The sequence below is a fragment of the Phaethon lepturus genome, unplaced genomic scaffold (assembly GCF_000687285.1).
Source record: "Phaethon lepturus isolate BGI_N335 unplaced genomic scaffold, ASM68728v1 scaffold8941, whole genome shotgun sequence".
Taxonomy (NCBI): Eukaryota; Metazoa; Chordata; class Aves; order Phaethontiformes; family Phaethontidae; genus Phaethon; species Phaethon lepturus.
Window position 1 is genome coordinate 173,725 of NW_010519581.1, and position 14,520 is coordinate 188,244.

General features: G+C 40.2%; 1 protein-coding gene across 6 annotated transcripts in view; it reads left to right on the forward strand.

Annotated features, from left to right (window-relative positions):
• The window catches only part of APP (amyloid beta (A4) precursor protein), a 182,739-nt gene that overhangs the window by 129,204 nt on the left and 39,015 nt on the right, over window positions 1–14,520 (forward strand). For all 6 annotated transcript variants that reach the window (XM_010297079.1, XM_010297077.1, XM_010297078.1 and 3 more), the window contains 2 exons: window positions 2,757–2,885; window positions 4,984–5,083. In XM_010297079.1, the coding sequence (XP_010295381.1) occupies window positions 2,757–2,885; window positions 4,984–5,083 (229 nt within the window). The remainder of the gene's footprint in view (window positions 1–2,756; window positions 2,886–4,983; window positions 5,084–14,520) is intronic.

The following is a 14,520-nucleotide window of genomic DNA, read 5'->3' on the forward strand; positions in this document are numbered from 1 at the left end:
GAAAAAAGTGCCTGTATGTGTGGGATTTTTAAGCAAAACCATTTCATCCCATAATGACATTTAAAGGAAAGTATGTGTGTAATACATTACAGAGGTGGGACTTCGGATTAGAGGTACTTCTGCTGATATGGAGATTTGTTAAAACTGTGCAACAGTAGGTCTACGGTTCTAGGCATTGAGGAGGAAATGATCAATTCATTTTTGTAGGTTTTTCTGGTGTTTTTTTTACTATTAAAGTTACATTCAGCTCTAAAACCTGGTCCTCAGTTACGGTAACTGCCACACTGAGGTATGCAAAGCCCAGTGGAGAGCTGTCGTTGCCTGTCACCAGCGCTGGCAGTTTAAGCCTTCATCCACGGCCTTGAAGCTGTGAGGCAGTAGCATTGCGAAGTTGCTGGGGAGGTTGGAGGTCTGACCTGATCCAGTGCAACTGGGACTTTGGGCAGTTATGTCTGCCTACATAAGGCAAGTTTCTAGAGGGTTTACTTTGCTTGAGGTAAAGCAAAGTTGCTGCCTCTGTAAGGAAACACCTCACGTTTAGTATTCTTTCTGCATTGTCCTATACTTGAATTACGTTTTTCTGCTGCCATCACAGGAAGATTTCCTGAACAGACATGCTAGAGACATGCGTATCCATTTCTCCTCTATAGTGATAGGTTTGGGGCATTTCACAGTGTTATAAAAGGCACTAAAACTGCAGTTTACCCAAGTGACTACTACTGTTAATGGTATTTCCAAGATTGTTATCCTGTCAACAAATATGCTTGTGATTGTTAATGTAAAAGTTTCATTGACATATTGCAGTGAATACAAATATACTGAGGGAAAACAAAAACTATATGCTTCTGGTGTTAGACGTGACACTTAAACTGGAATATGCCTTGAAGAAATAGAAATTAATAATTTTCTCTGTAGTCTGCCCAAACCTGCTATCTTGATGTGTCTTGGGGGCAAGGAAGGCTGAAGTGTCAGGAAAGGTAACAACATTTTCTGTCTTCAAAATTTTCCTGTTGTTAAGCTTTCTGGTCTTCTAGCCTTTGTTCCTACAAAGCTTTACAGTTGCCATTTCAGTTTGTTTTGACATTACCATAATGTGGTGAGAATTACTTACTTTCCAACATTTGTCCACAGTTTCTTGCAACTTGGTCCCAGGATTCTTGGCTTTGAGGCTTGGGGTCATTTTCCTCATGAATGAATTTTCAGTCATGGAGCCACTAAGTTTAATCCTTTGGCAGGGATCAGCTTCACATCTCTCTATTTCTATCCGACAAATCTTCTTCAAATAACCTTTGTTTTACTGTCTAAGGACATTTTTAAATCTGTTGCTTCTCTTAAGCTGAAGAGATTCTTAAATCTTTGAGCTCCCTAGCTTAGTATTCATCCCTTGTGTAAATGTTAAATTAGTTCAGGCTCTATATTTGTCCATGAATCTAAGTCATCTTAAAGCTTCAGCTTCACCCACGGTTCTTCCTGCTTCGGAAAGCTGTGCAATGGAGCCTCTGATGCTTATTTTGTCACTTTTCCACCCTCTTCCCTGTATCCCTGCCAGTCCCCAGAACAGCTGTTCACCACTTTTGGCACAGTAAGGTCACCTTTCCGCTTCTTCTCACCTGCCTCAGCTTCATGCTTTTCACTGCTCAGCAGCTTCAGGTAGGATGCACAAGCACAACAGCACAAGCAGAGTTCGGGGGCAGGGGCTGGATTTCCAGAATCCATCATAAACACTGGGTTGAAAATGGATGTCTTAGCTGTATGCTAGAGAACACTTCCCTGTTTTGGCACTGTATTATTGTACGGAGTTGGAAAATACATAAAAATACACATTTCTTAGTCTTCACTGCTCTACCATCAGTCTGTGTATATTTTCATTATCCCTTCAGCTGCGGACCTTTCCTTTGTTTGTATTCAGTTATGTGCCTTAAGGCATATATTTAATAGTTTTTACTAATTAAAATCACCTGCATTGTATACATAGGCTAAGATTTTTACAAAATCTGGCACTCAAGCAGAGTATGTTCAGAGGAACCAAGTAACTGTACTTTCATATGGACTTCTGTGCAGCTGTTGGGCAGGTTACCTTCTGATTTGAATCTGAATGTATGCATTCAGTTTACTGTTGATAAAACTTAGCAGTTGTAACCTTTCTTGTTGCTGAAGTTTAACTGCAGTTGACAGATGTTGATACTGGTTGAGTATTCAGCATAGTGGAGCGTATATGGGGAATCTTTGAAGTGCTTCCAATGGAGTCCAGGTTCTGGGGATCTTCTGGGAGAGATTTGCCTGGTGGTGGTGAAGGTTGCAGATCTGTGAGCTTGGATCATGGGGGCTTCCTGATTTGGGGGAGAGGAAAAGCAGAGTCTGATGGAGAGAATGGAAGCAAAGCCCAAAGGAAATTGATGTTGGGTGGCCATTAACTAGCGTGCTATGGTGACACTTGCTGTCTTGTTGGGGCAATAATATAGCAGTTAGACAAGGAAATGCAACAGCCAAACTTCCCCTTATGGTTGGGGAGGAAATCTGAACATGCTCCCCAGGGACCTTATCTGGTACCTACAACTACTATTCAACAGTGCATCCTACCAAATGGGTTAAGTGAGTGGATGTTCCTTACAGTAGTCAGACCTGCCTTCAGAAGATAGCTGCAGGTACTGGCTGGTCAAGTGCTTTTGGTTTGGGATATGTCTCCAGTGCAAGGAGCTAAAACATGTGCTGTTCTAAACTAAACTGATTTTTTTTTTCCTATTTCTTCCCTCTAGCCTCGTCACGTATTCAACATGCTGAAGAAGTATGTGCGTGCTGAACAGAAGGACAGACAGCATACTCTCAAACACTTTGAACATGTCCGCATGGTAGATCCAAAGAAAGCTGCCCAAATCAGATCTCAGGTAATCTCCACTGAGGGTTAATGGGGTCATGTTTGTTCATAACCATTGTGAAGTTTCTGTCAACCTATTATTTTTTTTTAAATACGTGACTCTTCTGTGGAGAGCTTTGCATGCAATAAAAAATAGTCTGCTTTCCAGCAGAAGATTAAGGCAAAGTGATACAGGAGTAGGGTGGGTATAACTTGTCTTCTGAGAAGAAATGAAAAGCAGCTTTTCTGTCTATCAAGACAGTGAGTCAGTCATGGACATTTCCCAAGGAGCCCTCCAGAGCATTAATGCCCAGAGCCTTTGTTAGTGCTTTGGTAAATAATACCTCTGAGAAAATATCAGTAATAGATTTAGCAACCACACATGCTTATGCTTCCCTCAGCTGAAGTGGCAGAACCAGAAGTGGTGTAGCCGTCTGACTGCAACCAACCTTGCTACAGTCATTGCAGAGGTGCTCGTAGTGTCTATAAAATGTGATTACTGTGATGCACTCGAGTTTAACATGTTCTTTTAAAATAGGCACTGTAGTTCATGGCATTTTAACTGCTTAATGTTACTGCAGTCCTCAACGTGTATGTTTTGGAACAGCTTTTATGTTGCCTTCATAAATCATGGAGGGTGAGAAAGCAAAAAAAAAAAAGACTGTAGATACAGCTGGCTTTCAAAACATCAATTAAAATTGTAGGCATAATTGTTAAGCTGTAAAAAAAAGGGTGCCATAATCTGCAGAATCAGCCGCTGTTCCCTCTGCAGGGTGCAATGGGAAGCACTGTTCAAGCCACCATTTTTGAACTCACTGGCATCGCTGAAAGCCAAATCAAAACCATACACCTCCCTGCATGGCACAACTTGTGTATTAGATTTTTCAAACATCTATTCTAGCCAGAATTGTACATTGAGGTCATGCTGTCTTGAAATTGCTAGAGTTAGAAATGCACACTTCTAACAGTCTCCTGCACTGACAGTTGTCTTTCCCTTGTCTTAAACATTAAAGCATGTCCTTTTGCATCTAACGTGAGTTTTTAGTTTCTGAAACACTGGATTATTTCATAACGAAAACCAGTGAAATTTTGCAGACTACAGATAGTGTGGCAGCACAGCTGAAGAATGGAAACTGACATTTAGATGCAAGACGTGCAAGTGTATTGCATAGTGTATCATCATGGGAATGAGTATTTCTACAGTATCTTTGCTTCTTGAATTGGTCAGAAGGTTGGGGAATGTAGGCTGGAGGATCTGATGGGGAATTTTCTTCAGTGGAAAATGGAAAACAAAATGTTTTGTTCAAAAGCATAAATACTATATTTCAATTTTAAGTAATCATACCATTTTTTTCGTTGAAATTGCTCTCTGCAAACCATTTTCCTCTTTAGACCTAATTGCCCTGTCAGTCTCCTAAAATGCACCTCAATTTCCCTTTCTACTGAACAGAAGTGATACTTGCAGAGAGTACCCTGGGGGAGCGTGTATCACAGGGTGTCGTGACTCAGCCCACAGCAGTGTATGGGAACCCGAGGCAATACAGTTGCAATCACATGAGACAATGCAGTAATGCTTCTGGGTGGAAATATTTTTGTTTTCAGCTGAAAATGTTTGCCAATGTTTTTACCAAGAAAATCGGAGCTTTTTTCAGAGCACGCTGTTTCTTTTTGCAATATTAGGGTAAAGAAAAACAAACAACCAAACAGATAAAACATTTTGATGCAGCAATCATTGCGCCTCACTTGGTTTGTGTGTTATGTGGAAACTTAGAGCTATAGGTAGATGTAAATGCCTAAAAGAAGGGTAAATGAGGCTGTGGATTTCCGCCACAACCGCCGCTTGTGTACATGCTCTGCCCCACAGCAAATGTAAACACCCACTTTAAATTACTGCATTCCCTTGGGATTTCAGGTAGTTGCTATGGAGGAGCATCTAGAACACTATTTTTGTAGCAGCTGTGGGAGAGGTGAATTTTGCAATGGATTTGACAGTTTCAGTACATGGAGCATACTGAAATCTTACACCTAGCACAAGTGAAAACTGTCTTGCTCTCTATAACCTGTAAAATTTGTAATAATGTCAAATTAGCAGTAGTATGCCCCTCCTTAAAATACTTGTATTTCCATAGGTTATGACACATCTACGTGTGATATATGAACGCATGAACCAGTCTCTCTCCTTCCTCTACAATGTGCCTGCTGTAGCAGAGGAGATCCAGGATGAAGTTGGTATGCAAACTATTAATGTAGAAAAAGGGGAATATTTCTGTGATGACAAACTACCACCAAAACCTAAAATACAGCATCTTACTTCTATTGATATACTGTTCCAGCTGAAAAATAGGAGAGTAAACTTGCCAATGTTCTTAAATTATAAATTAAATCATAATGAATACTTGGAAGATAAATCCTGTATAAGCTATGCAGCGGTATCATCATATTGTTGTAAATGTTTTCCCTGAAATACGTTAATTACATTTGGAGCCTCCATGCTATGTGGAAGCAGCTATTGACACTGAGATTTAGCAAACACTTCCTGGGTTTGGATGTTTAATTTACGTGGTAAGTATTTACATTATCTGATGTAGACATTGTGGAAATCTTCCCAGCTAAAAAAATTAGTTGCAGACCCAAGCATCTGAGAAAAGTGTAAGCATCATCAGCTGGAAGTTGCTACGTGCAGCTTGGCAGTATCTTACTGGCCATACATTTAATTCTTGGTTAGTTGGTCAAATGGATATCTCCTCTCCTCCCATTTTTTCCAGCGCCCAGGTTGGGCTGTGGAGCAGTCAGGTCGCAACAGGCCCATGTGTGCATCTGCCTTGAGTGCTGTCACAGCAGGTAGCTGTGAGGGAGAATGGTACTGCCTCACGTTCAGGTTCCTGCCCTTGGCTGTGGCATCGCTGCAACAGAGAGATTTCTGTCACGGCACTCGGACTCTGCTGTGTGCTCTGCTGTTGCAGCAAGGCAACTTCACTCAGCCTATATTAATTTCAGATACAGCCACAGCTCTGGACATCATGTCGCTAATGTGCTTCTTTAAGACAAATAATACGTGGTTGAATGCGAAGGCTGGGGACGGGACGGTCATTGTCTTTGGAACAGCTGTTTTTCACAGGATGTAATACTCTGCCAAATGGCAGTTAATGGATTAGTTTCACAAATAACCGCTTCAGCCGACTAAATAAATTACTGATTTCTCTAGAACAGAAGGGAGGGAGGCGTGCCATTGTGGCAAGGATTAAGATGCGTTTAGGATACAGGGAGGGGATGGACAGCGGGTAGTGGTAGATTCATTTGGCCAAAGCACAGGTTAAGAAGGAGATGTGCTTCTGCTTGTGAGGTAGCTTGAGAGGGCTGGGGCTGAGATTAGGAAGTTGAGGAAGGGGTTGGGAAGAAACAACAAAATAGCTGAATTAGTAATTAACCTTTACCATGTGTTTCTGTGCTCCACAACTATAAGGCAGAATCAGCAGTCTCAGTCTGTAGTTGTAGAGAGCTGTTTGGGGGCAAGGGGACAGAAACACTTGAAAATTCATTCGAAAGCATTTCTGTAGGAAAGGAGATACCAATACTCTTAGGTCTTTGAGATGCTAAATCTATTTTCTTTCTGCACTGCTATCATTTCCTCGGGTTTTTTGCTTTACGTTTCAATTTCTTCCATTCTTGGTAATGTTAATGCTTGTTAGTGAGGACATTCTTCTAAATTTTCTTCTCTCTCCTAAATACTGAAATGGAATGGGAATTTCAGAGTCTTTGAAGTGACATGGGAGCAAAAGTCTATTAACTGCTAAGTGTTTTACAAAACTCTGACTCCTAATCTCAAATGTAATGCTAATTTTTAGGGGAAAAAAAGAGCCTGAAATTAGTAGGATATTATTTCCTAATAAGATGAGAGAAGCTAAGATATCTTAAAGAAAAAGTCTTATCACAGTCTCTTAAACACTTTTTCCCTACCTTGATTTTTTGATGGTTTTGAGTATACTAAAAATTCTTCGAAGCATTGCAGAGTTTAAAGCAATGAAAAATACATTCTCATACTGGGAGTTTCCAGGCAGCAAAAATTAAAGAAGGCATTATCAGATCTGGGCTGTACTAGATAAAATAGTTTTCAGTAATGGCAAGAAAGACTATACTCTTTCAGTATCAACATTCTCCTTATTGATAACATTGGCTGTATACTTGGTTTTACATATTGGTTTTAATGAAAGTTTGTTGAGGTCATTCCCATCTATTAAAGGAGACAGTATTTTTCTGGCTCTGAGCACTGATCCATCTGTTTCAAATTCTGTTTTGATTTTTTTTTTTTCCCCTGAAATTATTTCATTTCTTAGTCTCTTTACTCTTCCTGAACGCATAGAAAAGGAAATCTTATTGCAGCTGCAGAACCTCTGGAGAAGTAAAACACTAATAAAATTGCACTTTGTAACATTCCCAAGAAATTTTACAACTCTCATTAAAAAGACAAAAGTTTCATTAAATACCTTTTGTTACAACCATTGACTTAGAAAGTCTGAGTCATTAGAAAAGTTGAAAAATAATGTAGATAAGAAACCTCACACACACAGCGTCTCAATAATAAATTACATGCAAGGAAGCATAGCTGAAAATAGTTCTTCACTTAGGCTGGGATGCAAGTTAGATGGCTAATGTTTTAGTTCAGGTTTTTTGTTCATTATACCTTTGATTTCTAGCTCCACGCTTTACTGCAGAGTTCTTCATGAACAGTTTTCACCTTGAGGAATGAATAATCTTTGCTTTAGAAGATGCAGCTCTGACAAAGGTAGTTTTCTCCCGAAATTAAACAAGTAGTTCTGTGAGCTGCAAAATAAATGAGATCTAGTTTCCTGTGAATTTGTACCGTGGGTTTAATTCCTCTTGATATCTAATAAGGTGGTGTTTTTTACTAGATTTTCTCATTGCTAGATATATTATGCCCTATTTTGCACAGCATCTCCGTTATTAGCTGTTGACAAATTTGAATCACAGTTCTTGGGATTTAATTATTTTTTTAGAAACTAAAGGAGAAATACATTAAAATTTCCCTTACGTGTTCATGATGGTCCACTACCAAAGGTTAATTCATGAGAAACAGGTGGTGTTCTGTCACTGGAATGTATATGTGCCTAAAGAGAAGGTGTACACTTCTAATTTCTGTCTGTTATTTTTGAAGTGTTTATGCTGAGCAATGAATTTGAATTACATGAAATAGAATCTAGAGTTACTCCTAGAGCATAGCAGCTGCATAGAGAAAGTTTTCTTCAACAAGCTGAAGATTTTTTAATTAATGCTTGGTGATCAGATGAATCACCATACAGAAGTTGAACATTTGTATTTCCTTTAAAATATAGGATATGTTTGAAGTTCCTGCCTCAAAAGGCAGATTTACAGCCATAGTTTTGAAGTGTGGAATCCAAAAGATGAAATCCAGCTTCTACACTAAAAGTAGCCTTTTAAAACTTCTGGTTGTTTTCAGAGCTCCAGCAGAGGTGGTGGCCAGAAGTTAGGGTAAAATTTAAAAGGGTTGTAGTCTTATCTGCAGGTTGATGTCTGTTGGCTTGAAGAGAAGATGTCTTGATTTGTGTATATAGATACGTAGGAAGACCCACAGCACTCTGAAGGGTAGAGAGCAGCACTTAACATGAGGTGAGGAATTTTTTTGCTAAGCATTTGGCCAACATGTAATGTGCAAACGCCCCATTAGGGTGGCAGGCACATATTGGTAGCAGTGAATTCCAGATGCGTCAGGAAGAATACTGCTGGCTGTCTCTTGTTCATGTTGGGGCGGGGGAAAAAGGATCAGAGGAAGAGCTGCAGAAGGAGGTCTGTCTGACCACGACTGTTATGACAAAGCTTGGAAAGCATAAGCAGGTCATTTGGCATTCTGACTGCAAATGATTTCTCAAGGGGCAGTAATGCAAATGTGCTACAAACCAGGTCACTCGCGGCAGCTGATGTAGTTCTTGGTGTTAAGTGGTGTTTCTCACGGGCAGGAGTATGCCCCATGAATAGGAGAGTGGCACAAAAAAATCTGAGAAGAGATATTTATTTGCACGCTCTAGGTGAGCAGATTATTTGGTTACTCTGGTATTTGTACTCACCTTTTCCCTCTGATAAATCTCATGTACTATTTAATATGTACAAAAGCTCAGAGATAGCAATGGCAGGCTTTAAGAGAAATCAGCAATTCCTTTGAGCACATCCTGCTTTAAAGCCTTATTTGATTAGACTGCTTATCCATGTATGTAAAAGGCAATTTATTGCTGGGAGTGGCACAGCAGGCACAGCTTCTGAATCAGAAGCTACGTCAGAGCTTTGTACATCAGTCAGACGGGCAGGCAGTGAGATGAATTTTTAATTCTGTCTTTGCTGCTGTTTCCAAACTGATGTCCTCAACTCCTTGTTTTCTAGCCCATTACTGATGAAACATTCAGCACTGCCTACTGCAGCAGTATCGTAACTAAGCTCCAAAACATTCACTTACGAGCAATAAGAAAGAGAACATGATTTCATCTGTCCCTTGACAAATAAAATCAAACTATTCTTCTTCTGTTCCATTGTGCCTATCCCGTTCTTCTGCAGCATGTTCTGGATGCCACACTCATATAGCTGAGAGAGAGCAGAAACACAAGCAGACCCCAGATCACTACTTGCATTCAGATGCATACAGTGTGCTGGGGGTCATGTGCTATTTCAAGTACTTGCGTGCTCCAGCTTAGCATGACAGAATTTGAGCAAGAGAGTTTTGCTTCTTGACATTTGGTTCACAACTTCCTGTGAAGATTTTTTTGAGTATTTTTAGAAAAAGCTGTAAATATAGGACAAGCTACAGACTAAAGGTGTCTGAAGACTTGCTTTCTTTTTACCCTTCCTCTTCAGCCATTAGGTCCCTATACCTGTCAGTCTGCATCTGTGGAGGGCAAAGTTACCACTACCTCAGCAGGTTCTGGTCTTTCAGCACTTGTAAGACTAATTGTTGATTTCTTGTTGCTAGCTGCTGATTTTGACCTGTAGTCAATCCACAGCCTTGCTGCATTTCTTGTCATGAGTTGAATTAAGATGCTGTTCTCCATTCATTCTGTGGTGTCCTTCTTATGAAGTTTTGAGGGCATTAGCTGCTTGCCACAGACTGACAGTCTGTGGTTTGGGGATTTATATTGCAAAACCAAAACACAGCCTTGGGGACTTTGCAAAGGCAAATTCTGTGTCTGTCCTGTTTGATGCCATTTCTTTTGTGATTGTTTTCTTCATCCTCTCCCGTAAAATGTTATATTTTGAATATGTAATTAGTAATGTCTTTCAGACTGCAACAGGACTTCTCAGTGTCTCATTTTTCTCTAACTCTTCCTTGTAATTTCTATCTAAAGATATAGCTGAAGGGAAGAACTCTACCTTCAAAAAATATTTAAAATCATGAAGTGATGCTTAGGATTTCTGCACCTTTATTTGAAGTTGGGTTGCCATATTGAGGTGTTAGCATAATAGAGGGACGTTGATATACATTAAATGTGTCAGTAGCTTGTTAAAAGGATGCTGTAAGGTTACCAAGGGTGTACTGGAATGGGATCGTACAGAATGGTATAGTTCATATCAAGTAAGAACAATAATTACCTTATGACTCAATTTCAATACATTAGAAAACTCTCAAAATTGTTTGTTGGTCGTGGACATGGCAGTACTAGTCTGTTTCATGGGAAGCAGTTCTAGTCTTCCTTTTAGACTAGAAGGAAAAGTACAGGTAGCAGTTGCTTGATGCAATTAATGTCATGTTATCGGAGTGATTATAATGCTTTTATTTTTTGCTGGTGAAGGAAAATGGGGATGTTGAAGCATGGGTAAATGAATAAGCACTCTAGGATTTATCTGTTTTGGGACAGACCAAGTTCAGTGAGCTGGCATAGAGAAGGACAAGGAATTGTCATCAGTGATGCTTATCCTCAAGACAGTTGGGTTTTGTACCAGTTGACAAACTGCTTAATCCAGTCAATATAAATACTCCTGTGTCTGTCTGCAGTGGTATTTTAACTCACATAGGGGTACATTTTGGTAACAAATGTCTTGAGCATCCATATAACAGGGACTGGAGAGGTTTGCTTGGTTGTTAAATACAGGTACTTTTCAACAGTAGATGGAGGTGCAGAGAAGCATGGTGAGGACTGGGAAACTAGAGATGTTCATCCTGAAGAAAAGCAGTTCCTCTCTGGTTTTGCTGATCCATACTTTCTAGTTAGTATTTCTTTCTCTGTTTTTAAAGGATTCAAATGGAGTTGAACTTGTTACCCAGCATAAAATAAAGAGCCACAAATCCAGTGTGCAACTGCAGTAGTTACAGAAATCTGTAGCTGAGGAAGGTTGGACAATTCCTGTTAAGTTTTATACTTTCTGCCATTCTGGAGGCCAATAGAATTGTTGTTAAATTGGCCCAGCCACTTGGCTAGTACCTGACAGGGCACGTCTTCAATTTTGGACACAAGGGAATGTCATCTTTGCCCAACGGTAAGTGTTGAATTTCCACGCTTGTCTCTCTAAAGCCAGCACACTTTTCTATGGCAGCAATTCTTCCATTCACATTTGATGGGTATATTTACACCATACAGAAATTTCTCTGTAAACAGATTTTCTGGAAGTAGTACAATTATGTGCAGGTCTTACCCTAAGGTACTGTAAAACCTACCTTCTAGTTTTCAAGAGACTGTTTGGTGTGTCTGTGCTGTATCAAACAGGCTTAGCGTTCTTCCTGTTCTGCTCTGCCCTTTTTGCCCCTAAGAATACTGCAAGTGGAAGAAGCAGTTGAAAGCAGCCTTCAGAGAATGTGTATTTGCACAGGTACTCTGGAGTGACTTCCAGCACTAACTGTGCCTGTGCTTTCTCCTCATAATTGACTTGACATGTTTGTGCATAGCCAGTAACCTCAACTTTCCAAAGAAAATTTTGAATTTTGTGTGAAGTGGTGATTTACCTTTAATCTTCTCCCTTGAAGCCCTATAGCATTCACTTAAAAAGATGATTTGTTGGAACTCTAGCAAAAAAATATATTGCTGGTTAGTGGTTAAAAATAGCAGAGAGTTCTCCCACAAAAGCAACTGAATTCTGTGTTAATCTTTACACAGGAGCATTTAGATAGTTTTTTGTATGCTTAAATACTGACATGATATGGCCCAGGTAGACTGCCTGGTAGGCAATTAAGACCTTTTCCACCCAAGGACATTGTTTTTTAAAGCATTGGGCTAGTTCATATGTACATATATATATAATATACACACACAAACACACACTCTTCAGGTGGGTTTGTTGGGTTTTTTTAATTGTCACAAGCTTATGGTCTTTGCTTAGCCACCAGTTTTGCCACTTTCCTACCTCTATAAAATATTTTTATAATTATTTAAATGCCATAAATAGGTCAACAAGATACTGTTGAGCTATTATTTGGAGCAAGATGATGTATTCTGTTTATGTGGGGAATCAACCAATGTCACAGAATCACAGAACGACTGAGGTTGGAAGGGACCTCTGGAGTTCATCTGGTCCAAGGCCCCTGCTCAAGCAGAGCCACCCAGAGCCAGTTACCCAGGACAGTGTCCAGACAGCTTCTTCTCCCAAGTAACTAGCGATAGAACGAGAGGAAATGGCCTCAAGTTGCACCAGGGGAGGTTTAGATTGGATATTAGGAAAAATTTCTTTACTGAAAGAGTGGTCAAACATTGCAACAGGCTGCCCAGGGAGGCGATGGAGTCACCATCCCTGGAAGTGTTCAAAAAACGTGTAGACGTGTCACTTTAGGACATAGTTTAGTGGGCATGGTGGTGTTGGGTTGGTGGTTGGACTTAAAGATCTTAAAGGTCTTTTCCAGCCTTAATGATTCTGTGAATATCTCCAGGAGTGGAAACTCCACAACCTCTATGGGCCATCTGTACCAGTGTTCAGTCACCCTCACAGTAAAAGAGTGTTTCCTGATGTTCAGAGGGAACCTCCTGTGTTTCTGTTTGTGCCCATTGCCTCTTGTCGTGCCACTGGGCACCATTGAAAAGAGCCTGGCTCCATGCTCTTTGCACCCTCCCTGTAGGTATTTATACACGTTGATGAGATACCCCCAAGCCTTCTCTTCTCCAGGCTGAACAGTCCCAGCTTTCTCAGCCTTTCCTCATATGAGAGGTGCTCCTGTCCCATCATCTTTGTGGCCCTTTGTTGGATTCCCTCCAGTGTGTCCATGTCTCTCTTGTACTGAGGAGCCCAGAACTGGACACAGCACTCCAAGTGTGGCCTCACCAGTGCTGAGTAGAGGGGAAAGATCACCTCCTTTCACCTGCTGGCAGTGCTTTGTCTAATGCAGCCCAGGATACCATTAGCCTTCTTTGCAGCAAGGGCACATTTATGGCTCATGTTCAACTTGGTGTCCACCAGGACCTCCAGGTTCTTTTCTGCCGAGCTGCTTTCCAGCTGGTCAGCCCCCAGCATATATTGGTGCATGGGGTCGTTCTTCTCAAGGTGCAGGAGTTGGCACTTCTTGAACTAACTGTTCTCCCTTAGTGTTATATTTTAGTAGGCAAAGGTAGTTGCCAGCTGGAATGACAGTTCCATGTTGCTGAGACTTTGTAAATTCTGCATGCCACTTGGGAGCCTGGAAGAGCTGAAGAACCTCAGTTACTTCTCCAGGTTGGAGACTCAGCTCTGTCTGCTAGTAAAGTATGTCCTTTGCTGCAGCTTAGGAAAGAAGGAAAAAAATCCTGGAAATAGATCCAACATTTTCCTCTTCTAAGCATCTCTTATTTTCTGTCCAGATTATTTAACTGTTATAGAAAATTAGGCATAGAATAGTAGATGATTAAAATAGATGTAAATGCACTTCACTGACTTTCATGTTCTCAAATGCTTTCGTTAGTAGCATACTATATCCTCCCCATCTTTTGTAGCTAAATGGTCTATTGTGTCTTGTCATGGGCCCTAATGTTCTTCAGAAAAGATATGAATCCTGATTTTTGTGTGCTCAAGCCCTCTTTTAATCTCATAAATACTGTGAACATGACTGTAGTCAGTAAATGAGCCATCTTCCTACAGATTTTACAGATAGTGTGAAAAGGATAAATGGCTTCACATGACGTCGGATTGGGATAGCTTTTTCATGAGGGAAGGGTATGGGACATCTTGTTTTCCATCTGCTTTTAATAAATTTCATCAGTATAAAAAGGTCTTCCAAAGTTTATTAAGAGAATATTTTTCCTCTGGTTTGAAAAACACTCTTCTGTTTCACTTGCATTTTTAAGGAAATCTGGTCCCATGATCGAAGTATTAGAATGGGAAACCAGGAACTTTGATAAAAATTATGGACTCATAGATTATAAACAAAGTTTTGGTTTTTTGGGGTTTTTTTTGTTTGTTTGTTTTTGTTTTCTGGGAATTTGATATTCCAGTGGGTATTTAAATCTTTCATTCTAAGTAATTCATCCTTTAGCAGGGGAGGTTTGAAGGTGTTGCCTTGATTTTCTTCAGGAGCTAATGGCTAGAGCACTCTGTCCTGCATTGGTATATTCTTCGTGAAGTGTCTATTCTGTATCCTTTCCATTTCTTTAGCCTGAAGTATTTTTTCATAGACACTTCCCTTTAAATAGCAAGTTATCATCCCCACCAAAGGTCTCACAGGAAGTTTATGACCAAGAGACCACTCTGGG